The sequence below is a fragment of the Rattus norvegicus genome, chromosome 11 (genome assembly GCF_036323735.1).
Source record: "Rattus norvegicus strain BN/NHsdMcwi chromosome 11, GRCr8, whole genome shotgun sequence".
Classification (NCBI taxonomy): domain Eukaryota; kingdom Metazoa; phylum Chordata; class Mammalia; order Rodentia; family Muridae; genus Rattus; species Rattus norvegicus.
Genome location: NC_086029.1, coordinates 37,259,309 through 37,286,399, shown reverse-complemented (window position 1 = coordinate 37,286,399; position 27,091 = coordinate 37,259,309). Strand labels below are relative to the sequence as shown.

At 42.9% G+C, this 27,091-nt stretch overlaps 1 protein-coding gene, 1 long non-coding RNA gene, 1 other non-coding gene and 1 pseudogene across 5 annotated transcripts; 1 reads left to right on the top strand and 3 right to left on the bottom strand.

Moving 5' to 3' along the window:
* Nucleotides 1-2,483: 2,483 nt before the first annotated feature.
* LOC120095730 (small nucleolar RNA SNORA70) lies at nucleotides 2,484-2,576 on the bottom strand (annotated as a pseudogene).
* A 2,211-nt stretch (nucleotides 2,577-4,787) lies between these two features.
* On the top strand, nucleotides 4,788-20,284 carry Mrpl39 (mitochondrial ribosomal protein L39). Of its 3 annotated transcripts, NM_001398882.1 has the most exons (10): nucleotides 4,856-4,945; nucleotides 5,488-5,694; nucleotides 7,628-7,767; nucleotides 9,074-9,173; nucleotides 9,538-9,605; nucleotides 11,960-12,072; nucleotides 14,288-14,353; nucleotides 15,268-15,421; nucleotides 19,146-19,193; nucleotides 20,181-20,284. In NM_001398882.1, exons 1-10 carry the CDS (start codon nucleotides 4,882-4,884, stop codon nucleotides 20,229-20,231), a joined length of 1,011 nt encoding a protein of 336 aa, NP_001385811.1. In that variant the 5' UTR covers nucleotides 4,856-4,881; the 3' UTR covers nucleotides 20,232-20,284. The 3 variants fall into 3 exon arrangements, with proteins under 3 accessions (XP_038944695.1, XP_063126836.1, NP_001385811.1); XM_039088767.2 differs by lacking the exons at nucleotides 11,960-12,072; nucleotides 14,288-14,353; nucleotides 15,268-15,421 and having other exon boundaries at nucleotides 4,788-4,945; XM_063270766.1 differs by lacking the exons at nucleotides 11,960-12,072; nucleotides 19,146-19,193; nucleotides 20,181-20,284 and having other exon boundaries at nucleotides 4,788-4,945; nucleotides 15,268-15,340.
* Nucleotides 20,285-24,242: 3,958 nt separating this feature from the next.
* On the bottom strand, nucleotides 24,243-26,472 carry Mir155hg (Mir155 host gene). The gene is made up of 2 exons (NR_132107.1): nucleotides 26,418-26,472; nucleotides 24,243-25,376 (listed from the first exon to the last, which is right to left on the bottom strand). It is a non-coding gene; the product is annotated as a Mir155 host gene (long non-coding RNA).
* Nucleotides 25,222-25,286, bottom strand: Mir155 (microRNA 155). The gene has a single exon (NR_106710.1). It is a non-coding gene; the product is annotated as a microRNA 155 (primary transcript).
* Nucleotides 26,473-27,091: the final 619 nt, after the last annotated feature.

Here is a 27,091-nt window from a genome sequence, read left to right as displayed (position 1 = left end):
CTGAGTTTATTGTGTGGACGTTTGGTGGGGTGAGAATTTACTAATATAAATCTGACTGATAAATTACAAGCCTCTAGAGTTTTGATTTTACCGGATCATAGGAATTTATGACTGCTAACCACAAGATGCGCTGTCGCTTCATGGGGCCCGCCGTGGAGGTGGCGAGACCGCTGGGGCCAGAAAGTAGGCGGCGCTAGCGTGGGATGATACACCCTTTTTATTAATTCCTGCTACCGTCTAATAAATTCTAAAACCCATTGCCATGCATATTTTGAGGCTACCATCCCACTTCTCAGGAGCAGGTCCCAGTAGAACATTGCATGTGGAAGGAATGCTGAGGTAAGCTAGCTCCAGGGAGACCAAGATGCCCTTCATGGTGGACTTTGATTCAAGGTTCGTGAGCCATGATGGTGTTGACAAATCTTCCTTAGACTGCCTGGATGGTCAAGAAGACTGTATCTAGTTAATTTTCTTCCTTTTCTTTCACGTGTAGTCAGCCTTTCCTGGCTGCTTGTTCTTTTCTTTCAGAGGCTGTCCTGGCTGCTTTTTTGTCAACTTGACACAAGCTAGGGTTTTTTAGAAAAGGGGATCTCAGTTGAAGGAATGCCTTCAGAAGCTCAGTTGTAGGCAAGCCTACCGAGCATTTTCTTTCTAATGATGTGGGAGAGTAAAGCCCATTTCCAGTGGTGCCACCTTTGGGTAAGGGGTATAAGAAAACAAACTGAGCAGTCCAGGGGGCAAGCAAGCCAGGAAGCATCACTCCTTCATGGCTTCTGCTTCAGTGACTGCCTTCAGATTCCTGCCTCGACTTCCTCTAGTGATGGAGGGTGACCAGAGAGCTGTAAGATGAAATATTCCTCCTTAAGTTGCTGCTGCTCATCTTTAATCATAGTAATAGAAACCTTAACTAACACACAGGCGTTTCTGCTGATTAAAATCCTAGCCTGCTGAACTCTGCCTGCTCTCGGTTGCATGCTGAGTTCTGTTCCTCCCAGAACTCCACTAACAAATGTCGTACAGTTTTTCCAGGCACAGACTCATATGTTTGGTATGTTGCATTTGGATCAAAAGAATGAAAATAAAGTTATATAGTTGGTTTAGTTTAGAGAAGTTTCAAGAAGCATGTATGTGTGTGCATGTGTGTGTGTGTGTGTGTGTGTGTGTGTGTGTGTGTGAGAGAGAGAGAGAGAGAGAGAGAGAGAGAGAGAGAGAGAGAGATGGGGGAGAGGAAGAGAGAGAGGGAGAGGGAGAGGGAGAACTGGGATGAAAGTGACTTGCTATGTGCTTCTAACAGTTTTTTTTAAAGTTTTCATTCAATCAATATATACTAATTTGAAAAGTAAAATCAAATGCTGAGATTCAAGGTACAAATCTTTGAAAAACAAAATCAAAGGCTTTGGGGACAGCACACATTTGCCCCACAGAAAAGAGACATGGGTTGCTCTGTGGTTAGTGAAATGATACTTAAGATTAGGTGACTTTCAGGGCTAGAGAGACAGACCTGTCAGTAAAGTGCTCACCGTGCACCATCAGCCGCTGACTTCGAGCTTACGAACCTGTGTAGAAGAGATAGATGTGGAAGCGCACCTTTGTGACTGTAGCACTGGGGGCAGAGGGTTGGCTTCCATGGACTAGACAGCAAGACAACCTGGCTTATTTGGTGAGTTCCAGGCCAGTGAGAAATCCTGTTTCAAGAAACAAGCTGCACACACTGCACAATGCTTAAAATACACGATGAAGTTGACCTCTGGCCTCCACATGCATACCTACGCACCTGCACACAGGTTATTTAAATGGATCCAAGCCAATTCTGTCTAGTTTTGATTTTGAGACAGAGTCTCACTGTGTAACCGATAGGTCCCAGACTTGCTGTGTAGACCAGGCTGGCCTCAGTCTCTCAGAGATCCTCCTCCCTCTACCTCCCAAGTGCTGGGATTAAAGGTTTGAGCCAAAACACTTAACAACTTACCTTTCTTTAGTGTTCCATGACACTTTCCTTCACTTCTGATAGTTGCAGAACGTTGGTTGTTTTCCATTCATTATCCAGCACCCTTTTCTTGGTAAATAAATCTTTTCCTTCATTCCCTACTGCCATTTAATTTTGAAAATTACTATGTTTTTCCACAGTCTGAATGTAAGATTTATTATTGAACATGACTTGATAGGGTGAAAAAAATATATCTATTTGACACCACAGCCATCAGGAATGAGCAGCTTCAAATCAACCATTGCTTCAAATTCATTGGCATTAAACCTGGTGAAACCCCACTTCTTTGAGTTGTGGATCTTGTGGCAGCCAGGAATGTGAGCTTCAGTTATGAGGCTCAGTGTTCCTTATTCTGCAGCTTGGTGCAGAATGGCGTAACAATCAACCTGACCAATGTGAATCATGGCCACTTGGGCTACCCAAAGGCATCCCACATACATGTCTAGAGCCTAGAATGGGACAACATTGAGATCAGAGACTTGAATAACTGCCAGAAAATTGTCTTCAAGGCAACCCATATAGGCAACAGGCTACATACACTACCAAAGAAGGCTGCTGTGTGCAACAGGGAGACACATCATGTCTCCCTGGGGAAAGGACTAGCATTTATGTCTAAACTTCTTATCATAATTCTCCTTGTTACTAAAATTCTTTCATATTGAACTCTGCCTTTGGGTCTGTTCCTCAGAGGAGCCCACTAACACACATCAATTCAAACCACAGTGTTAGCAAAGTGGGGGGATTATCTGGGGAAAGGACTTGGCGAGTCTAGCAAGGAGGGGAGGGGAACGATTGGAAATGTTCAGTGACAAGAAATTACTGCAATGAATCCTAAGATTTTATACGCTTAATTAAAAAAATAATAAAAGGTGGGGGAGAAACTGTCCTGAATTTTGGCAACAAGAGCCTCCTTAATGGGTGTGGTGGTACATGCCTTTAGATTAGCACTCAGGAGGCAGAGGTAGGCAGATTCTGAGTTCAAGGCTAGCCTGGTCAATCCTGTGTCCAAGATGAGAAGGGGGGAGGAGGAGGAGGAAGAGGAAGAGGAAGATAAGAGGAAGAGGAAGAGAAGAGGAAGAGGGAGAGAAGAGGAAGAGGAAGAGAAGAGGAAGAGGAAGAGGAGGAAAATAGTTCAGTTGTTCTCACAGCTCAAAACCCTCTGGAACTCCAGTTCCAAGGGATCTGATGCTGTCTTCTGACCTTCTCTAGAACAGGCAAGCAACAGGTGCACAGATTATATATATTATATATGGAATTCTTGGTCAACAGTCTATCTTGGGTAGGTCTCTCCAACTCTCCAAACGTTGCCTGGCAAATGACATCACATCTATTGAAGGCAGTTACGTGGGTTAATAAGTAGTTTTATAATTAGCATATACTCAGTATTTGTTGGCCACTATCACCTGTGGCATCCTTCCAGCAAATACTTTCTGCAATTGTAGATGCGACAGTCAGCCATGTACAGATGTGCTTATGATTAGTTTCTCTTAAGTTAACGTTTAGAGGCTTGTTTTAAATGTGGCGGTGAACTATGGTCTTTCAAGGTGGGGCTAAATGGATACAATCTCTAAAAACTGTGAAACTGAAAGCTTTCAGGGAAACCATAGAACATTTAAGGAGGTAACACACACACATGCACGCATGCGCACACACTTTTCCAGGGTTGATTGAGAATTTTTATTGCTGAGAAAAGGTGTGCTAGGTAGTTAAGGCTTCTCTAGCTCCTCCCTATGCCTTCTTGAGGAGGAATTGCAGGCATCTGTCACTTAAATTTCTTCCCTTAAAGATGAGGATAGGTGGCGCTGGAGAAATGGCTCAGCAGTTAAGAGCATTGACTGCTCCTCCAAAGGTCCTGAGTTCAATTCCCAGCAACCTCACAACCATCTGGAATGGGATCTGATGCCCTCTTCTGGTGTCTGAAGACAGCAAGTGTACTCATAACAACAGAATAAATTAAAAAAAAAAAAAAAAGAGAGAGACAAGGCTATGTCTTAACACTTTCCCCATGCAATTGTAAATATGTATTATTTGGGCGAAGGAGACAGCACATTTGTGTGCCACAAAGCATAGTATTTGTGTCCCAGTTGACCCTTCTGCCTGGTGGGGGTGTGCTCCACTACAAGTGAGAAGTAGGGCTCATGTGTAAATCCCTGATTAAATTTATAGAACGATATTGGTTGAGCTTTGCAGAAGTGTAGAATGTTGCTCCAACAGTAGTATCATGCTGGCACCACAAAGGCGTTAGATGTAGTAGTGTTTTTTACGAACAGTCATAACAAATATTTGCTGAGCGCCAAGCATGGTTTGCGCTTTTGGGATATATGCTTTTGGGATACATCCACGGACTACACGCAAATCCCCGTTTACTCCGTGCAGACGTGCCTAGATGATTCGAAAAGAGTTCTAGGATGTTCTTTCCAAAACCAACACGATGTGTTTCCAAGAGCACAGTGATGTGGCGGATTAAATGGTGAGCCGGGTTCAGACCCACTGCAGCTGATCCAAAACTCACTTTTGCAAAACTCTTTAATTCCACCCTCTAGAGTTTTATCCAGCGTGGCTGGCCAGACTGTCAAAGAAGCAACGCAAAAAGTCCTCCTCTAATTTTTCTGCCCGGAAACTGGAACCCTGGTGAAACGAAGGCGAATGTGTGACAACTCTGTCCGGGAGACACTTGGGCTACTCCTCGCCCCTGAACCGAGGAGAATATTCAGAGCTAAGGCTGAGCAATCCTCGGAGAAGCGCGCATACGCCCCCGCGTGGCCCCGCGCAGTTCCAGCATCCGGTCCCGAGCCGATCGGTCCTACGGAACCTCCGCCGCGTGTTCCGGGTTTCCGGGGGAAGAGGGAAGAGAAGGACCCGGGCGCCGAACTCCCTTGGTTGCCTCGGAAGCTATGGCTACCACAGTGGGAAGGGTGGCCCTTCGGCGCCCCTGCATGGGCGGCAGAGCCCGCTGGCGTGAGTTTTTGCGTTCTCAGCCTGGGAAGACAATATGGGGTGCAGAAATCGGAGGGAAGAGGAGGGATGAGGACATGGGCGTCTCTTGTGGAACTTTTAGGAAGGAGTCCTGGTCTCCTGCAGACATGTCCCAGTCTCCTCTAGGGATTGAGTACTCGTGATTGCCTAGCCAAGTCCCTTGCATTGGAGTTTGGAAGAAAAGTTCAGCATTTCTTATGCTAGATATTGATAGTTTGGGCATGGAATTTCCGCTTTCCTGGAGCTTTCTTCCCAGACCCTTTCCATGCACAGCTTTGCTCTCCTTCCCACTGAGTCTGGTTTTGGGACGCCACATCGGTGGTGATATGAGACTAAATCAGAGCCCAGAGTTTTTTTTTTTTTTTTTTTTCGCTGTTGAATCCTAAATTATTAACGTTGTAAAGTGGTTTAAGTTTGCTCCAGTGGGATTTTTGACGTATGTTCTGCAAAATTCTACCGCTCTCTGTACTTGTTACAGGTCCATAGTAGGCTACTCATTTATTCACTCTTTCATTTCTTCATAGGATTTATAGCGACATCGCCAGCTGCCGAGCTGTCACCCGCGGAACTGACAGAAATGCGGAATGATCTGTTTAATAAAGAGAAGAGTAGGCAGTTATCGTTAACTCCACGAACAGAGAAGATCGAAGTTAAGCATGTTGGGAAAACTGATCCTGGCACTGTCTTCGTGATGAATAAAAACATTTCAACTCCCTACAGTTGTGCCATGCGTAAGTAACAGGACAGTTTTGACCATTTTACTCGAGCTTTGTAGAACATTGCAGAGGAGGAAATGCTGTAATTACTTTGTGAAGCAATAGAATTTATTTGCATGCCACATTGCCACCCTCTATCCCTTTTACTTTGTGGGGACTGTGGATAGTTAGTGCAGCATTTCTGTGGTGTACAGGTTGTCTGGTTGTCTCCCAAGTTTGCCAGAATATGACTGGGAGCATTTATCTAGCAGGTCTCATTAAAGGATTTTGAGGGTTTTTTTTTTTTAAGTTTTCATTTTTTCTGCCTTTTCCTTTTTAGTTTTTTTTTTTTTTCTAACTGACTATATGTCTCCTTCCAGCTTGTCCCCTGTGTTGTGGTTTTATTTAGTATAGGTACTAAATGTATGAATGGAAACGTAAGTGTAGTGAATGCTAATGTTAATTGTTTTGTTTCTGTTGGGTGTAAAGGTACTGAAGACATTTGGATAGGGCCTGTATAGATATGATATTTAAGTTGAAATATTTCCCAAATAGTAGATAGGCATGGTTGACTGCTGTTTAACTTTTAAAAGGCTCGGTAATAATGCCATTCAGGTATTTGCAGCATTGGCTCTAGATAAGGCATGTGCACTCAGTCTCCCTCCACTCTAGCAGTTACACAAGCACTGATGATAATTACTCATTCGGTTTTCCTGTAGTTCCTAGCATGTGCGTGTGGTAGACAGAGGAGATTATAGAGGAGAGTAAGGCAAGTCTAAGGCCCCAATGGAACTCTGTACACACCATATGCAGAGATGAAGTTTCTGAGTCACCTTCATCATGACCGCCAAGACCTTTGTTACAGAACTTACGTACTAGTTGATATGTTAGGCAAATTAGAGTTTGATAATTTTTGTGAGTATGTGTAAGATATGTACTCAGGGTTAGACTTTTCTTAGGTTAGGTAAGGGAACAGATTAGAGGTGATTGGTTTGCAGTGAATTCACATTTACAGTTTTACAACGGTGCCTGTATTATTTAATTTGAAATGTTTGTGTCATGGGATAATGGAAGAAAGGTGGTTTTGGAGCAAGACTCTAGGATAATTTAAGCATATTTATGTGTGTGTGTGTGTAGATATTGTGGTTTTTGTGTGTCAACTTGACACAAGCTAGAGTCATCAGAGAAGGAGCCCCAGTTGAAGAAATGCCTCCATGAGATCCAGCTGTAAGGCATTTTCTTTTTTTTTTTTTTTTTTTTGGTTCTTTTTTTTCGGAGCTGGGGTGTAAGGCATTTTCTTAATTAATGATCAGTGGGGGAGGGCTGAGCCCATAGTGGGTGGGGCCATCCCTGGGCTGTTGGTCCTGGGTTCTAAAAGAAAGCCGACTGAGCAAGCCATGAGGAACAGGCCAGTGAGCAGCACTCCTCCGTGGCCTCTGCATCAGCTCCTGCCTCCCAGGATCCAGCCCTGCTTGACTTTCTCCAGTGATGAATTATGATTCTGGAAGTGTAAGACGAGTAAACCCTTCTCCTCAACTTACTTTTTGGTTATGGAGTTTGGTCGCAGTGTTAGAAGCCCTGACTAAGACAGATATATTTTCCTTTTCTTTTAAATTGTGAGTGCATCAATCCATGTATTCATGTTTTTCCTCTTTGAGTATTTAACTATAGCTCTTTGAAGATTATTTTGTTAATTGGTAGATTAAATTCTGACTAGACTTAGCTTTAATAAATATTGTTAAAGGTTTGGGTAATTTTGTTAAAGATATCTTTGTGTGTTGATTTTTTAATATATATATATAATATTATTTAATAATAATATAATATATATGGTGTTATTTATTTCTGCAAAAATAATCCCTAGAATTTTGCTTCCATTGTTCTGTTTTATACTATAGCACTTAAACATGTAACCTTTCATCTTGGATTTTTTTAACATTTAGATCATAAATCAATTTTATATTCCTAGATTTGAGTGAGTGGTACTGTAAGAAGTCCATCCTGGCTCTTGTGGACGGACAGCCATGGGACATGTATAAACCTCTGACCAAGTCTTGTGAGATTAAATTTCTTACTTTCAAAGACCCTGATCCAAGAGAAGTGAATAAGGTATTTGGCTCCTCCAGTTTGTTGTTCTCCTTCTAAGTCAAACCTGTGTTCTGTGGAGTAAATGGTCTAAACATATGGCCAGACTCATATGTGGTATTCTACTAGATATGTGTTACTGGTCAGCTTAGGTCAAAACACTAGTGGTGTCAACTTGCCTCTGTTTGGATTGAGAAAAGTATAGGGCATGCCATTATGCTCATAACTTTTGATAACCCACTATATCATTGGGAGTTCCACTCCTACTGACATAACTTGAATTTGTTCTGAAATCACCATCTTCAGTGGGTGAATTTAGCAGCTTTTTGAGTCTGTTCCACCCTCACCCTCTTGTTTTTACTGCTTAAAATATAACCTTTTACAGTTCTACTAAGTTTTATTAGTGACTTTACAGGGTATATATGTTTTTTTATCCCTGAAGTACCCGCCTTCGTGGTAAAGGCGACATAGCTTTCTGGTGCCCGAATGATGGCCTCCAGCCTGCTGCTTTAGCGTTATTACCTCCAGGATCTTTTCTCCCTATTCCTTGCCGGTCCTTGCCGGTTTACACTTTATACTCCCCCCTGCTTTTGCTGATGCTCTTCCTTCAGTGCAGATCACGTTGTTTCCCCTTTAGAATTGTATTTTTATCTTATGGTTCAGTTAAAGCTGTCTGCTCTGTGGAACCTACTCGGTTCTACTTGACAAAATCCTCTAGGCTGTAGCATCCCTTGGCTAGTGTCTCTAGATACAGTATTTTATATTATTGTTGGGTGCACTAGATTCCTGCTTGGTGGCTGCAGAGACAGCTCAGTGGTTGGGAGCACTTGCTGCTCTTGCAGTGGACCTAGGTTCATTCTCAGCACCCAGGTGTTTGTAGACCCCACCTGTAGGAATTCCAATTTGTGGGGCTTCTGGCCTCCTCAGACACTCACATGTAGAAACACTTAGATACACATACAATATAAAAGAAGAAATGACAAATGAGAGTGATAGCAGCTGTAGCAGTGATAACACTGAGTATTTATTATGCATGAGCTACTGGTCTAAGTGATTATAGGTAGACATTTAATCTCAAACTCTGAAGAGTAGGTGCTTTTCTTCCCATTTTCCCGTGAATAAATGATAAGAACTTCCACAGTTTGACTAAGGTAAAGTCTGGATGTGAACCTAGGTATTTTGGCAAAAGCATAATAGGTTTTGATTGTATTAGGAGGAGAATGGGAGATGTTGGAAAGGCATGTGCTAAGCGAAGCATTGGTTTACGTTGTATGCTGTAGAGACTTGGGTGAATCGCAGTGTGTTGCACTGTATGTGTTTCTTTCTTTAGGCGTATTGGCGTTCTTGTGCCATGATGATGGGCTGTGTACTAGAAAGGGCATTCAAAGATGACTACGTGGTCAGCTTGGTCAGAGTACCTGACGTTCCTGGTAAAGTACACATCAATATCTGTGCTTTTCAGATCTGTGACTGTTTTGATAATTACTTCTGATTATCTAAAGAGTTTATTTCTGATTTTACCTAGTATAAGACTATATATGTTCTTCATTTAGTATAGATAATAAAATCACTCTGTTAGGATGCAGTGTGAATAATTTGATAAGTCAGTAATTAAGAATAAAATTAATTACTCTTAAATACAGGTGTCATGGAATTACACTGTGATTTTTTTTTTTCTTTTTCATCTTTAAGATTATTGCTAAATTGAATTTGTGGGAGGGGAGGAAGTGGGAAGACAGGTCAGCTGCTGACCTACTGACCTGCTGACCTACTGACCTGCTGTTGCATTTACAGTGATTGCTGGGGCCTTCTGCTATGATGTCGCTTTGGATAAGAGACTGGATGAGTGGATGCCAACCAAAGTAAGTGTGCTCTGGAACATTATTCTCCGAGTCTGTCTTCTCTGCCAGAATAGTGTTGTTAATAACGCTCATGGTGCTGCACATCGAAGACACTCCAGACAGTCTCTGGAAGAGGATTCGCCTATCTAGCATCATCGTTTGTCTGCCTGCCAGTCATGACTCTCCCATCCACCCGTTTGTCCTTCCCTATCAGTCTACTGGTGACTTTCAGCTTATCTGTGATATATATGATTGTATCAGAACATTCATAATAGTGAAGTCAGATGTTGTAGTTTTATTCTAGCTTGACTCTTTTTTGTTTATTTTTTCAGTTTTTTCAGTTTTTGCCTGAGACAGGGAGTATTGCCCTGGCTGGCCTGGAATTAACTGTGCAGATCAGGTTGAGATCAAGCTCCTAGAGCTCTGCCTGCCTCTGCCCCTGGCTCCTGAGTGCTGGGATTAAAGGTGTGTGCCACCATGCCTAGCTTTGGAAGTGACATTCTGAAAGCTGTCTGGAGAGGAGAGATGGCACAGTAAGAAGGCTTGCAGTGTGTGTTGTCTAGATTTTTGACAACTCGACAGAAGCTAGAGTCATAGGGGGGGGAAATGAACTTCAATTGAGAAAATGCCCCCACCAGCTTGGCCTTTGGACAAGTCTGTGTAGAACATTCTTAATTAGTGATTGATGTGGGAGGCCCAGTCCATGTGACTGGTACCATCCCTGGGCTGGTGCTCTTGGGAGCTAGAAGAAGACAGGCTGAGCAAGCCACTAAGCATTACTACCTCATGGCCTCTGTCAGTTCCTGCCCAGACCTCCTTTGATGCTGGGTTGTGATGTGAAAGTATGAGAGAAATAAACTTCTCCTCCTCCAGTTGGCTGTGGTCATGGTGCTTTATCACAGTGATGAAAATCCTAAGCTGCTGTATGAGCATGAGGCTGAGTTCAGATGTCTAGTGTCCGTGTGAAAAGCTCCATGTGACTGCTTGCTTACAGCCCCTTGCACTGTAGGGAGTATTGGAGCAGAGATGGGGCGGCATTGTTGAGGGTTTGCTGATCACCAGCCCAGCTTCAGGTCCTGTGGCCAACACTGGACACAGTGGGACACAGTGTGAGAGCAGGACACCTGATTCCTGACGTTCTCTTCTGGCCCCGTCTTGTACCCGTCACCTTCACAAGTATACACAGGCGCACGCACGCACACACGCACGCACGCACAACAGTGTTCTAGCGTAGAGTTTGAGAGTCTTTTATATTCGAGTCATATCAAGAGGGAGATGTGGCCAGAGAAATGGCTCAGTAATTTAAAGAGCACCTGCGGTTTTTACAGAATACCTAGGTTCTGTTCCTACCACCTACATCAGGCACTCATTGCTGCCTGTAACTCCAGTTCCAGTAGATCTGACACACTCTTCTGGTTCTGTAGGCAATTGCACGCACAGACATACGGATAAGATCAATAAATATTTTTTAAGGTGGGAGATTAGATATGAAAAACTGACCCAAATAGCAATGACACATAATTATGTATGTCAGCTAAGTCTATATTGTCTGCTTCGTAAATTACGGTGGTCCTGAATGACACTATATAACTGTTGCCTTTAATGTTCGATTGGCCAAACGAAGACTCAGGAGCCAGATGATGTGGTGAAAGCTTCAGGAGGCAGCTAGCAGACCTTCCTGCTTCACCGACATCTCTGAAGAGGGGAGAGCTCCTTCTCCTCCATGCTGTCTTAACTGTCCTTCAACTCCAAGACCCTCCTTTCTTTTTCCTGGGTTCTCCTGTGTTCACCCCCTGCCGGCTGTTTGCTCACTTGACCTCATGACCTCTTGTTGCCTTTATTTAGCTCTTGGGTTAAAGTGTGTGCTGGGGCTGAGCCATATCATAACAAGAAACAGGTTCGCAGTCTCAGGGTTCACAGTGAGATTAAATATCCTGTATCACACAACCAGTAAAGCTGAGGAGTGAAAACAGTGATGTTTCCTCGTGCATTTATTGAACTCAGTGTTAGTCATGTGTAAGCAGTATCTGTAGGGCTCATGGCTTATTAGTGTTTCTACTCATTGCATTATAATTGTAATCAGCATTTATTTTTATGCTTTGGGTAAAATGTTAAAAATTTCTCTGCAGATCTGTCTTTAACAGTTTTTACTCACCAATATAATACATTATACATTTTTTAGTTTCTGGAATTGAAGGAATGTGTTGGTCTACATACTGGAATACTCTGAATGAAAATGTCTTAATAAATTAGTTTTTCCTTTTCCCTTTGTTTAACCTTAGATCTTCGGCACTAAATATGTGGTTTGTCTTCTGACTTAACAGTGAAGTGCTTTGGGTGAATGGTTACTAATGATTAGTTCTTTCTTTTTTCAGGAGAACCTACGTTCTTTCACAAAAGATGCCCATACTTTAATATATAGGGACCTTCCCTTTGAAACTCTGGAAGTTGATGCAAAAGTGGCATTAGAAATATTTCAACATAACAAGTAAGCATTGACTGCCTTTCAAACAAGGCTGACCTCCAAGAATAGCATCTAACGAGGAGAACTCAGTGTTAAGTTTTGTTATTTTATTTTTCTTATATATGTTTCTTTCAGTATTGGGGTTGAACCTAAGGACTTGTGTGTCCTAGTCAAGTACTCTCCCATTGGGCATGTTTCCAGCTCTCTCTTTACTTTTGATTTTGAGACTGAGTTCTGCAGGTAGACTTTGAACTTCTCATTGTCCTCCCTTAGTATTTGGAGTTCCTGGGATTGTGACTCTCTTACACTTCCATGCTCCCCAGGAATTTTTATATTTGATTTCTATAAGGCATCATTCTATTTTTTTTTTTGCCCTGAGATTTCTTTTTCTGTAATACATTGCTCTTTCTGTATTGCCACTTATTAATCTCATTGCTGGCTTCTGAAAAAAGTGGTCCCTTCTCTCTCAATAACCTTCTCATAATGTTCTAGTTTTCTGGTTTTTAGGCTGCCCCTTCCCTTTTTATCTAGATAGGTGTTTCCCCTTTTCTTCCACTCTGAAGAGATAACCTGTGCATTATTTTGTGTACTGGGCAGCCTTTCCTCCAAAGCCCAAAGCCACAATGTTGACCTTGTGTTAGGACAGGGTGTGCATTAGAATTTCCTTAGTTGTGTAGCAGTGGATTCACATTCTTATGGGAATATCTTGTCATGTATTCTCGAGCTAGTTTAAGAGGCTCCTCAACTTATTATCTAGCTTGGCATCTTGAAAAGCAGTATACCTTATAGTGTCTCCTGTAGACAGTAATTAATGCTGATATGAAAGATACTCAGTCAGCCCCAAAGGTTAGAAGACAGTGTTTTCCAAAGGATTGACTGAAGCCCGTTCCTGGGCAGTGTTTTAGCGTGTGATGTTCACTGTGTGATGGAGAAGGCGCAGAGCTTTGGAAAGTACAGGAGGACAAGAACGTTGGACTGTGGATGGCCATTTAGTGATTGGGCCTCCTGCTTCTGAGAGAACTGAAGGCACCATCAGTGACTCGAAGAGGACAAGGAGGGGTAGGAAAGACATATTCAAGGACTTGGCACCTTCATGTGCATGGGTGCCTGGCAGAAGAAGGATGACAGCGGTAAACCAGTGCTCTCCACTGCGCTGCCCCCTGCACCTCCCCAGTGAACCTCTCACTTTGCCCTTGCACAGCTCCTCCCACTTCACCTCCCACTGCACCTCCCACTGCACTTCCTGAATGACTTCAGGCAGTAGAATTGGTAGGATTCGTGAAGCAGTGGCATTAAAAGAATCAAGGAAATCTCTGGTTTTTCACTTAGACTCATGAATGGTTGGTTGTGTTATGATATTAAGATAGGAATGCATGAAAAAAATGATGGATTTTGGAAAGAAGGAGACTTTTTGTTTAATTGGTGACCGGAGGTTTAAGGAGTTTGTGGAATATTGTCTTGCTTAGGGTTTTCTGTTGCTGCTAATAAAAATACCATGACCAAAAAGCAAGTTGAGGAAAGGGTTTATTCATCTTATACTTCCAGATAGTTCATCCCTGGAAGAAGTCAAGATAGGAAGGAGTCAGGCAGGAGCTGATGCAGAAGCCACGGAGTGGTGCTGCTTTCTGGTGCCCAGGAAACTGGCTCAGATATGGCACCACCTACAGTAGGCTGGGCCTCCCTCCATCAATCACTAATTGAGAAAATGCATTACAGCTGGATCTCATGGAGGCATTTCCTCATCTGAGGCCATGTCGTGTCTGATGACTCTTACTTGTTCAAGTTGACACACAAAATCAGCCACAACAAATACACTGGTGGATGTCAGGAAGTTTGGGGACTCTAGCACAGAAGCGAGACATGGATGGGGCGGAGGTGTGGGGACTCACCTGCATCAGTGGAAGCTAACACTTGAAAGTCAAGAGAGCTACTTCCAGGCAGATGGCTAAGTAAAAATGAGGGTGTGGGCTAGGGGGATGGAAGGTGGGTAAAGAGCGGGGCTAGTAGGCTGCGACTGTGTCCCTGAGGCCGTGGAAAGCGCTACGAGGGATGGTGAGCAAAAGTGAAGGGTCAGAAGTGCCCGCTTGGCTGTCAACAAGCAGGTGACTTTGAGAAGAGTTTGATGGAGCAGTGGGATTGAAGCCTGAGGCAGGGACATGAGGAGGAAGCTCCAACAGAGGGCAGCATCTCTAGATGTTTTCTCCATTTAGAGTTTAATTTGTGTGTGTGCTGCTTTTAGGTACAAAGTGGACTTCATAGAGGAGAAGGCATCTCAGAATCCTGAGAGAATAGTCAAGTTACACAGGTAGGAATCTAAAATTGGGCAGCTCTGCTACTGTAAGCCTGACCTTGGCCTAGTGAAGTGTGTTCACTTAGGAGATGCATGTGGACTGTCCTGTGCTGTCATGACCTCACTCTGTGACATGGGAGCTTTGTGCGTAGAACTATGAGTGCTAATTTGTTATTTATGTTTCATGTGAGTTAAATTGGAATGTACTCTGTTGCAAGGATGAAGAAAAGCCACTGCGTATGTTGATGTTTTCCATTGGAGAGCAGTGTCCACGAGGGGGGAGGGGGAGGGAAGGAGAGAACGGGGGCTCATGGATGCATACTCCCCAGTGTGAGCATTCAGAGGGAGGAAGACAGTGTCTTCTCTGGCCTCTGCCTTATCCCTTGAGACATGGCTTTCACTGAACAGGAAGCTTGTGGCTAGCCAGTGAGGTCCAGGATTTGTCTGTCTCAGTCCCCAACACTGGGGTCACAGGCATGTGTAGCTATGCTTGGCTTTATGCAGGTTCCGAGGCCGTCTTTACACACACATAGTGAGTCCTCCTGTAACTGAGGATTTCCCCGGCTCCACAGTCACAGGGTTTTTTCTTCCTGAAACAGCTTTTAATGTCTGCGCCCAGCGTGTCTGCATGCAGAATTATAGATGTGGCTACTGTGAGTTACTGTAAGGGTAGAAGGTATTAGACTTAGACAAGTTGCATGATGTGTTCCGTGACTCAAAATCCTTTATATTTATATGAATCCTAAGTAAGAAAAAGATTTATCTTATAATTTCCAATTTATCCTCTTGACTTTGTATATCAAGGGTGGTGACAGGTGGATTGAATCAGATTATTTTTGAATTGAGATAAAGCAGTAAGGAGTAGATTTTTTCAAACTACTGTGATTTGATATCAAGGTTTTCTTTCTTATTTTTCTATATCAAACCAGAATCGGTGACTTCATTGATGTGAGTGAAGGCCCTCTTATTCCGAGAACAAGTGTTTGTTTCCAGTATGAAGTGTCAGCGGTCCACAATCTTCCCCGCAGCCAGCCCAGCCTGGTGCGCAGATTTCAGGGCCTCTCGCTACCCATTCACTTGAGAGTAAGTGAAGCCAGAGCCGAGTCTTCTGAGTCGGGGATGCGTTGAGTCTGGATTTGACTATGAAGCTTCGAAGAACATACATTTTCATTTTCCTGTGTTCTACTAATAGTTTTCCAAGGGTCTTCAGGATTTAAAACACACTCGTTTAGGAGTAAAGGTTCATTCAAGGAAGAAACAGTTGTTGGAAAAATTCAATCAAATCAAGATGATATTTTAATTTTCCAAAGTGGGAGAAAAAAGTGATGGTGCACTGAGGCATGGGGCGCCTGTGAGCCAGTGAGGCCTCCGGGTGCCCTGGACCTCCTACGGCGCCTCTTCCCACATTGCCCCTACTTCTTGCTCAGGCTTTTCCTTTCACTCCTTTGTAAACGTTGGGCTTTGTGGTGATTGCAGGTATGAGAAATAATAGGTCGCATGCACCTATGGATGCGTTCTTCAGGGCCGATGTCTTAGAAAACAGGATGTCTCAGTCAGGGCACGAACATGCTGTAGGAAAGTGGTCTGGGTGGGGCTGCTTCTGCACTTTCAGTTCTGTTCCACTGCTCCCACGCACCCATCCATCTCCCATACCTCAGTGGTCATTACTGTAGTCTAAAAAGGGCACGGAAGAAGGTAGAATAATTTCTCCCATTTTATTGTCTTTGTCAAAATTGCATTTTTTCCCCAATATATTTGCTTGTTTGAGACAGTTTCTACATACCCCTGGCTGTCCTATTCAACCAGCCTCTACTCCTGAATAGTTGGGATTAAAGGCATGTGCCATGATGCCTGGCCAGTGTGTTTTATTAATTAATGTTATTAATTGAATGCTTCATGTATACATGTACCTTGGTCATATTTATGTCCCCTCTTCCCTTAGTTCCTCTCACATCCATTATCTTCTAACTCTTCCAGGTTTGTGCCATACGTTTCTATTTCTCACTGAGTCCAGTTTGTGCTGCCCACATACTCATGGCTCTTAGGTCATCATTAGAATGGTAGACCTACCAGGGTCCCACCCACCCTTAAAGAACTGACATCCGGCCCCTGCTCTCAGTCACTCAGCTAGGAGTGGGGGGCAGTGGTGGGTGGGGAGGGAAGGATTGTAGAACATGATAGGAAGGAGAAAGGGGACATGATTGGGAGGGTGCTTTCAGAGGGGGAGGGGTGGAGGTGTGGGTGGAAAAATTGGGTGGAGGAGAGATATCTTATTCTAAGGACCTTTACAGAAGCAATATGAGCTCAGTTTTAGAAGCTTCTAAACATATATGCATATATATTGTTATAAAAATGTTACTACTGTAATTGCTTTGCATTTCATTTAACTTTAGTCTAGCCATGTTGAGAGCATAACAGAAATCTCTCTAAACCACCCAAGCAGTTTGGAGAGAATTATTCCTTTCGTCTTAGTTTCCATTGCTGTGAACAGACACCATGACCAAGGCACCTCTTAGAAAGGACGACAGGTTCAGAGGTTCAGTCCATTAGCATCAAGGCGGGAGCATGTGCTGGAGGAGCCGAGAGTTCTACGTCTTGTTCTAAGGGCAAGGCAAACAGGAGAAGACTGGCTCCCACGTGGCTTGTAAGAGGGTCTCACAGCCCACCCCCTCAGTGACAGACTTCCTCCAAAAGGCCACACCTACTCCAATAAGACCACTCCCTGGGCCAAGCATATTTAAACCACCATACCTTCAATATGTTCATTTTCCTAATATATTAATATGGGATATTTTTCATCTATTTAAATATTTTTTCATTTCTTTCAAATCTTTCAAATACACAGAGCCTGAAGTTGGGCTGGAGGGAAGAAGAGCTACCATAGTTGAAACAGTTTGGTAGATTGTAATGTGGGAGGCACCGTCTTGCTTTCGCAACATGGTTATAGCTGTAGCAGTCAAGACTGCTATTGAAAGGGATGACCATATGATAGAATCAGAGCCTGACTCTCACGAGTTTGATGACACCGTGTGGCATGCTGGACTTCTGCACATATGCTTCTTGCCCTAGTCTTCCCATGTCTTACTTGAAAGATTCTTGATTCTTTCTTCCTTTCCAGTCACTAGTAAGTTGACTCCTAGCTCAGAACACACTCTGATTCTAACCTATCCATTGCATAGCAGCGTACAACCACCTGGATTACCACGCCCTCTGGCTTTTGTCTTCACACTCCATAGTGTGGCCTGTAATGTGTAGTCACAACTCTCTGTTTCCTTTAAAGCATCTTTGTGTGAGAGCTTTGTCTGCATGTGTATCTGTATCATGTGGTCTGTGGAGGCCAGAAGATGGCATTGGATCCCAAGGAACTAGAGTTACAGATGGTTATGAGCCACCATGTGGGTGCGAGGGATTAAACTTGGGTTCTTTAGAATACACAGTGCTTTTAACCTCTGAGCCACTGACCCAGCCCATTGTTTCCTTTTTTTTTGTCCAGGCTGACCTTGAAGTCACTGTGTAGATATGGGTGACCTTGATCTTCTGACTACTCCTTTTGCCTCCTAAAGTTGGGATTATGGGTGTACCATATACAGATTGTATAATTCATGCCCCAACTTGGCAGTCGTTTCCCTCCAACAAACCTCACTCTGGCTTTTTTACAGAGCTCTGCAGTGGCTACCCTGCTTGCCTTGCTGACCTCACTGCAGGCCCCTCCTTCTGTCTGCTCTGTCCCAGTTACACAATAAGGTCTCTGTACCAGTTCCTTAGGCCTCAGGAAGGGATAGTTTTCTTTGGCATACCATGCTTCCTTTAGAAGGGTTTGCATGTAGATAGTTAAAAATTTTGCCTTTTATTACAGATTTTCTGAGCTCATTTTGTATGTGCCCCAGTGTCACCTTGTTAACTTTCTGCTTATTTGGTGGTTTAGTTTGCTGAATCCTGGGTCTGCCAGTGTCAGAGCAGTGCAGTTGGTCCTAATGGCTTCCTCTGATTGCGTGTGATAGGACTTAAAGGGTGGCTTCCGTAGGCTGAGATAGGCTATTTAGGGAAAGAACTATAGTGTTTGGGGAAGTGGGGCACCCTCCTTGCTTCCTCCTAGAAAGAATGGTTTCAGGGATGGATGGAAATGATGTAGCAGGACAAAGGAGGAAGAGGAGGAATAGCATGTCGGAGCCAAGCAGAGGGTGCCCTGCACAGTTCAGATTTGTATCATACATCTGCACATCTTCTCACTGGGTTTAAAAAGCTATGTGAAGGGATGGGAGAGATGACTCAGCACCTACAGACCCACACAGGGAGGCTCCAACCTAGGTATTGAGGCCTCTAGCTTTCTTGGAAACCTAACACACACACACGCGCGCACACACACACACACACACACACACACACACACACACCACACACATACACACGCACATACCACACACATACACACACACACACACACACACACACACACACACACACACCACACTACACATGCCCACATAGAGACGTGCACACACAATCTTTTATTAAGGCTATGTAAAGATTTGAACTTCCTCTGGATGGCTAGAGCGATGGCTCGATGGTTAAGAGTACATGTTTTTGCAGAGGACCTGGGTTCAACTCCCAGCACCCATTTAATGGCTCACAACGGTTCCTAATGCCAGTTCCAGGGATTTGATGCCCCTTTTGGACCTCCCCGGGCACCAGGCACTGATATGGTACACATACATCTCTGCAGGCGAAACACACATGTAAGGATAAAATAAATCCAAACACCCCAGCTTCCCTCCGTATGTCATTTATAGCAAATTTTTTCTTTCAGGCACAGTTTACAATCTGGGACAAGCTATTGGAAAGATCACGGAAAATGGTAAGTTTCCACTTCAGAAATTTCTTTCTATAAAGAAACTTCTTAGAAATTAAGTAACAACCAACACCTAACCAAAACAAACCAAAAATAAAACAAACACACCAACAAACAAACAACTCTCTGTTCAAAAAAAGGAACAGAGAGTAATAATTTGTCTCACTAATTATTCATCCCGATGGTCTTTGGCCAGAATACAGCTGTAATCTGCCTTTAAATTTGTTACCAGCATGCGAATCACACTACAGAACTGGAAGAGAAATGATATAATTGCTCTTAGTAGCTGGGTCAGTTCTTATTGTGGTCCCCCCCCCCCTGCCCCCGCTTTAAATTTTATGAACTTAATGAATATTTGAAAAATTAAGACTTCTGAGATTTAAAGTTGGCATGATTGTCACATGTGTAAATGTCCTGGAAACTAGATTCCAAACATGTCTTTAATGCTTAGGCTGCCTACATAAAAGTGTTAAAATGACGTCTTTCACGCTTGTTGTCTGATACCTGCCCAGTGACACCTCCTCAGCAGCTCTTCCTGCTTTAGTCTAATTCCCAGTCACCCTCTGAACTCTAAAGTAAGGCCTAGAGACAGACATGTGCCATGGGACAGGGGCATGGGACATCCTAGTGTCCATTTGCACTTGGTCTGTACAGTCTGTTTCAAACAGACGTGCCCACAGCAAGACACACTGATGAAGGATACATTGTGTTTCACTTGGCTCATTTTTCTCCTAGTAATGCTTTTGTTTTATAGATGAAAGAATAGGGTGAGGTGAGAAACCTACATGTAATATGCCTCTGATTATATAGTTTTTAATGGGCACACTTGGTGATTTATCTTGGATTTGTACTTGTTTTTTGTTGTTGTTGAACCTGTAATAATCCCTGAAGGAAAGCGGGGCCGTTTTCATAGGAGGGGGGTGGTGGGTTGAGCTGTGCAGAGGGTGAGCTGAGAGAGCCGGAGGAAGGGTAAAGCTGTTGGTGTCTTCACAGGTAACCGAAGATGAAATCACACAGACGGAGAGCACCGCACCCACCCAGTAGTGTCCGAAAATTTAAATATGTATAGTAAATTAAAATAAAAGCTTTTAATACAATGTGCGTTTGTTTCTGCTCTGTGGATACAGTTCTTTAAGGAGATCCACGCGCCCCTTCCCCATGTAAAGATGCATCTAAAAATACACTATGTGCCAGGTTTTGCTGTTTAAAGAGTGGTATAGTAAACATCCTTGTTCAAAATAGTGTGGTTATTGATGGGAGATGCTGTCAGTCACTGCGTGCCAATGCGCTAAGTCCCTACCTCCCTGTTTTGTTTGAGACAGGGTCTCAGTATGTCAGTATGGAGTTAAACCTGGCCTGGATCTTGCTCTGCAATCCTGCCTCTGCCTTCCAAGTGCTAGAATTAGGGTGTGAGCATTTTATTTAATTCCCACAAGCTGTTAAGACTGTTTCTCTTCCATCTACAAGGAGAGTGCAGGAGATCTCACCACCAAGTCTGTTCTATCCCATAGGTGCTGCCCCCCCCCCCCCCAGGAATTCTGGATAAACTTGCATTCTGGTAGTGCTGTTAGATGCTACAAGATGCTAGCCTCTAAAAATGGTTTTTCTCTTTTTAGATTTAAAAATATACATAAATATGCATATATATGTAATTGTAACAAACTTTATTATAAACATGTTGCCAATAAAACAAATATTTAACAAAATTAACTAGACCCAAAGTCTATATACATACTCCCGGACTTCCATGCAGTTAAGACATGGAGTATCACATCCAGGTTTTACACTTTGATTACTATTTGTATGCACTTAACCATGGCCAGCCATGAAGAATACATGGCAGTATTAGACCTAGAACAGAATTAGCTTTATATCCCTTTTCATAACTTACCTCCTAACCTGCATCAGGTTTGAGAAGGGATATCCCCAGCAGTGCCTGAAAATATCTGCTTCATCACACCTTTGAGCAGACCTTGATTATTGGGGTTTTTGTTGTTGTTTGGTATTTTGGAAGACTTTGACAAAGCAAAAATGTTTTTCCTATTCTAGTTGAACAGTCATGGAAGCTGTGCCCAGGCTTTGTCTGAAGAACTTATTTCCCCTGTGTGGTGTCTTTTTTTCCTCCTTAGACTATTTTTTGCCCAACTCTCATTTTCCTGGAGTTGATCTTTAGAGTCCTTCCTAGGGGAGAATCAGTAAGGCAAGGTGAATTGGGTTTCTAAACCGGCTTTTACTGTGCTGGCTTGAGCACCTGTTTGGCTGGATATGGAATTCTATTTTGAAAACAATTTCCTATGAGGACTCAGAAGAGTCCAGTTGGCTTCCGGCAGCTGACACGGCTGACACGTCTGACAGTCTGGTCCTTGTTTGATTTTAACCTGAAGCTCTGCATCCCCAGGCCCCAGTCTGTGCAGGAAACTTGTGGACCTTGCTTTTGCTCTTAACAGAATTGTAGCATTCTATAGCTGTGCAGTTGTTCTTCTCGGTACTTAGTGGGTCTGAGTAGCTTGATGTCTATACGCAGGTGAGGGCTGGCACTATTTAGGTCTAGACCAGGATTGGACATTAAAAATTAAGGCGGGGCAAAGCTTTTCTAGGGCGGGAGAGAGGGAAAGGAGGAGGAGAATCCAGACGGAGACCGAGAAGGACTCAGATCTGACCCAGATCTGGGTGAGCTTAAATGGCCCTAGGTAGTTATGTATATATGTATTTCTTAAGGGATGGATTTCTATAGGTCAATTTATCTTATCTAGGTGGGCTGTTTATGTCTTTATCAATTATGTGTGAGTTTATTGTGTGGATGTATTGGACTGATAATTTAACATATAAATCTGTTAGGTTACAGTTTATAGAGCCCTGATTTTACTCGGTAGCTGTAACCAGAGAGTTTGCAGCTAGTACAGAGCTGCTGGGAGAGATGTTAACCAAAGGTAAATTATGGTTAGTTCCCATATGGCCCTCCAGTGCCGTAACTAACTCTAGGGACCAGTGTGGCAAGGTGCCACGCTAGAACGGCTCTTGGACCGCCTGGGTCAGAGAGTACTTGGTGGTATCCTGGAACCACTGAGATAAAGATACCCCATGGATAAAGATACCCCACAGTGCCATGCAGGGCTGGCACAAGAGCAGGTTAAAAAGGTTAGGTGTTATTTATTAACCGCAACAGGTCTGCTCAGTTAAGTTTTCAAATGTATTTAATTTTCTTTGTATGCATATTTTGCCCACTTGTATTTTTTTCCAAGTTCCCTTTCCAGTTTTCCTATTCTTTCAGGCACTGAACATTTATTCTCAGAAAATTTGTGCTTCAGTCTGTCCTAGCTTTCTCCCCTCTCCTACCTCTGTTACTAGGTTTATTTAGCTGTTGACAGTGAGTAGGAAAAGCTTGGTTTCCTTTTTTAATTAATGATTTCCTAATTAAGTTCTTTAAAGAATCTTTTTTCTAATTATTAATGAATTATACATCTCGACTGTAATTCCCCTTCCTCCTCTTCCAGTCCTCTCTCCCACCTGATCCATTCCTCTGTTCTCTTCAGAAAAGGGGAGGCCTCTCTTGGCTAACAACCAGCCCTGGCATAACAAGTTATAATAAGGCTAGGCGCATCTTCTCCTACTGAGACAGATAAGGCAGCCCTGTAGGAACAAAGGGTCCCAAAGGCAGGCAACAGTCTGAGACAGCCCCAGCTCCCACTGTTAGGAATCCTACATGAAGACCAGGACAAACTTGGTTTCTAACTCAGCAAATGCCTGGGAGGACAGGTCTGTGCCCAGGCCGTCCTTCGTAATTCAGAGTTTCATTCCCTTTAGTCTTCTATGCACAAAATTGGGGTGCTTTTCCTTCCTCGGCCCCCAGAAAATTGCCCTTTTCCACATCAGCACGTGCACACACACAGACATACACTTCCTCATTACTTACCCTCCACTCCAAACACACCCAGCCTTAACTCATACTCCAAGAATTTTTGGAATGGCTGGAAATGTTGGCCAGGAACAATCCATCTATGGTGCAAAGAGCTGGGCATCAGGAAGGCCCAGCCTGTGGGCCATGTCTGGGTTGTGTGGGTGGTTAGGGTATGATTACAGTCACAAAGCTGGAGTGTTCCAGGGACACCTGCTGTGTCTTGATTGGATGATGGAAAAGGAAGTGTTTCAAGGTTTGTATTTATTTACCATGTAAATGCTGGTAGAAAATGTGCTCTTCTATCCTGTGGTATTTCATCTAAGCCTAACGTCCTCATAAAATAGACATCATATATATGTATGTATATATATATATGTATGTATGTATGTATACACACACACACACACACACACACACACACACACACACACACACACACTGATGGAGAAATAGATTTGGATAAGTAATTTGCCTAAGCACCCAGTAGGCGTTACATTGCTTTGTGATGTTCAGAGCTTTTGATTGGAACTGCAGGAAGGCACTGTACAAAACGCAATGATCTTGTGGTTGTAGGCAGCAAAACGAATTTTGAAGAATTGAGACCAAACACAAGGACTCCTGAAGCCAGACAGTGGCAGAGTAAATAACAATCCAAAGAAACACCCTGAATGTGATTCGCCTCCACAGGACCTCTGTGGAACTACATGGTCAACCCAAGGGTTAAGAGGAGAAATTGTTCTCGGCAGCATACGTAGGAGAAAGCAGTGGGGCAGTGGGCATGGGACACCCTGTCCCTGTCCTGGCAGGCAGAGACATTCCCCTCACTGTCCTGGTGACTTATTCCATTGTCTTTTTGTGTATGTATCTCCTGAAATTACAGTCTGTACTTTGCCAGAGAAAGTGGGTCATCACAAACAAAATGTATTCTAAACCAACTAACTAAAGACTTAGGACATTTATTTGGCTATAGGGAAGACACTGTTTGACAACATGTTCAGGAGAACTATCAGAACAGGTATACATTAACCATAGCAAGTACAGCTGCCTGTGTTCATCAGTGATATCACTGTGGAGAAAAATAGCACAGAAATTCAAACAAGTTTCTGAATATCAAATTATTACCTACAGTTAGGCAGTGGGGTGAGTTTTGGGTTGGCTTTAAGACATTACTATGGGACTTTATTATCTTACAAATAGTTGTTCATCTCCAGTAAGCTGCATACCAATCTTGTAAAGTTTCATCCTCATTCAGTACCTGAAGAAAGGTTTAGGAAAGGTGGTGGGTCTCCTGAGTACACAGCTTTACTGTGCAGCTAAAGTATTAAACTTGAACCTACATTTGGGGTTTCATTTCAAATGTGACTATTTCTAAGTTAAATATTTGTACTGTGTGAGGAAAATGTAGCTAACTCTCAGGGACCATCTGTCATGTCAGTTTTTAACACTTTACCTATTCTCTGTGTAGCCCTGGCTGTCCTGGAGTTCACTCTGTAGACCAGGCTGTCCTTCAACTCAGTGATCCGCCCGCCTCTGCCTCTCAAGTGCTGGGATTAAAGGTGTAAACTACCACCAGCTGGCTAATAAACTAAAAAAAAAAATCACTCAGTGTTGACTCAGCTTTTCCTTAAACTAAAACACAAATTAAGAGTTACGAATTTTATATCAAAGCTGACTAATAAAGTAACGTGGGAGAAAAATGCCAATTCCCAGTCTTCCAAGAGGTGCTCCAGAAATCCTAGATGTCAGTCGGGAACGGCTGTCCTTGATCTTAACTACAGAAATATCAGAAATGTCCTTTTGTAGTTTATTCATTTTGCATTCTGGTTGAATCATTGAAAATGGTTATGAACATAATTTTGGAATAAAAATGATACAAGTTTCATTTTCCATTCAAGATAAAAATAAACGTGGGCCTGAAGTTGTGATGTTGTTCGGGATACTGCTGATAAATCTTTTAAATGACATTTATTGTGACACTCACAGTGGAAAATCCTAGTAACCAGGTTACGATGAGCACATTAAGAAGTGATAGAGCCTGACTTCTACGTTCATCCAGCAGAGTGACTCATGGTCTTGTCATCCTCCCACGGCGGCGGCCATTTGTTCCACGTGAATGCTAGTAACAGGCACTGTATCCTGTTAATGCTAACAGGTAGGAGTCAGTCAGAGGCCAAAACCCCTATCACAATTAGCATTAACAGCATACAGCCTTCAGCAAGCCTCCAGCAGCCAGACAGGATAAGGGATAAGCAACTTAAAACCACACACTTCCCCTTTCTGGTTTGTGCCACCTGCAAAGACAAAAAGAAATAGTTTGTGTACATTACAGTTAGAAAGTGGAGTGACTGCTGTAACTCCGAAGACAAGGTAGCCTTCAGCCTTGAAAGGAAAGGACTCCCGAAATGCTTATAAGTAATTTTTGGAAAATTTTTGTAACCTTAGCAATTAAAAAAACTGATTTTAAAATTAAACTTTAAATTCTGTTCTTGAGGTGGAAATAACTTGCGTGGACGTATCTTCTTTAACACAGCCTGTTCACAGTTCTACAGAGCTGAAGCTCAAAGGACATAGCTTCAGTTCTGTGCTGCATTCTGATTTGCATCCTACAGGTCACTGGGCAATTGAAGAAAACAACCCAGATATTTAGAATAGCATTTTATGATTTTTTTTTTTTGATTTTTTTTCCCCAGAGCTGGGGACCGAACCCAGGGCCTTGCGTTTGCTAGGCAAACGCGCATTTTATGATTTTTAAAAGTTAGAACTCAACGAACCCATTTCATTCTAAAATGAGTAGTTGCAGCTTTCACCTTAATTATTTTATTTTTTTTCAAGAGACGTGATATGGCCAGTACAGGTCTGCCCTGAAATGTCTCTGAAAATGTTCCCCTTGCCCTTCAGGGATTCCTTTTGGGACGCACAAACCAGTGGCTTCGGTTTGACCCATGTGCAGGAAGTGTGCCTTAAAGAGCACTGACTCAAGTGACTTGTCTCCAGCAAAGAGTGGTTTAGAAAAAGAAAGATGAATTTGCTGCTTCCTGTTAGAGTTGGATTTTACTCTCTCAGATAAAGTGACATTTCTCCCACAAGTTTCTGGTTTCGGTGTTACTGTACGCGAACCTAGAAGTTCAAGCATCATTTAAGTCTGTGGTTCCCTTTAGGACCAGAGGGGAACCACCTTTTCTTTTATTTAATAATGAAACCTGCTAGATGTAAAAATGTGATTAAGTTCAAAAGAAATGCATCACGTTAAAAATTCCCCAGTGAATATATTTTGACAGGGCAGAATATCGTGGCTTGGAAATTTCCAAACCAAGGAAATATATCATACTTACTGATAGTATTTTTTTTTAAACTTTGCTGTTTTCTCAGATGAGTTGGTTTCATGAGTTACAGTTTCAATCCAGGATTTTATTTCAGCCAAAACCAGACTGTAATAACACTTTTTCTCTTCACAGTGCATTGGACTCAGTAAATCTATTAAGATTCTAGCGTTCTATTCGGGCAATATTATTGACCCATTAGGGAGAATATATACAACTGCGTGTACATGTGGGCATGCGTGCATACATAACCCCCCCATGTCTACTTAAGTAAATAACTTATCTGTAAGTTTTGTTTCTATTCTTTAAAGATACCATTTGAATAAAGGCATTAACAAGAATATATTTAGGATAGGTAGCCAGGTTGCCCTATGTAACCCAGGCTGGCCTTGAACTCATGACCTTACACTTCAGTCTCCCGAATTCTGTAATTATAGCCATATACCATCACATCTGGAATGGCGTGTGTGTGTGTGTGTGTGCGTGCGTGTGTGTGTGCGTGTGTGTGTGTGTGTTTACATGCATGCACACTGCCCACTGGTACAAGCCTCTGATCTCAGGACTTGAGAGATGGATTCAGGACGATCATGAGTTCAGGACTGTTCTCAACTACTTGTCACCTTTAAGGTCAGGTTGGGCTACATTAGACCCTGTCTCAATAAATAACAATATATAATGTTGGAATT

Excerpts from the sequence above, each read along its gene's own strand:
- Mrpl39 (NM_001398882.1), top strand. The coding sequence starts at position 4,882 with ATGGCTACCACAGTGGGAAGGGTGGCCCTTCGGCGCCCCTGCATGGGC. Across the intron at positions 4,946-5,487 it reads GGGCGGCAGAGCCCGCTGGC|GATTTATAGCGACATCGCCA; the intron begins GTGAGTTTTTGC and ends ATTTCTTCATAG. Across the intron at positions 7,768-9,073 it reads ATCCAAGAGAAGTGAATAAG|GCGTATTGGCGTTCTTGTGC; the intron begins GTATTTGGCTCC and ends TTCTTTCTTTAG.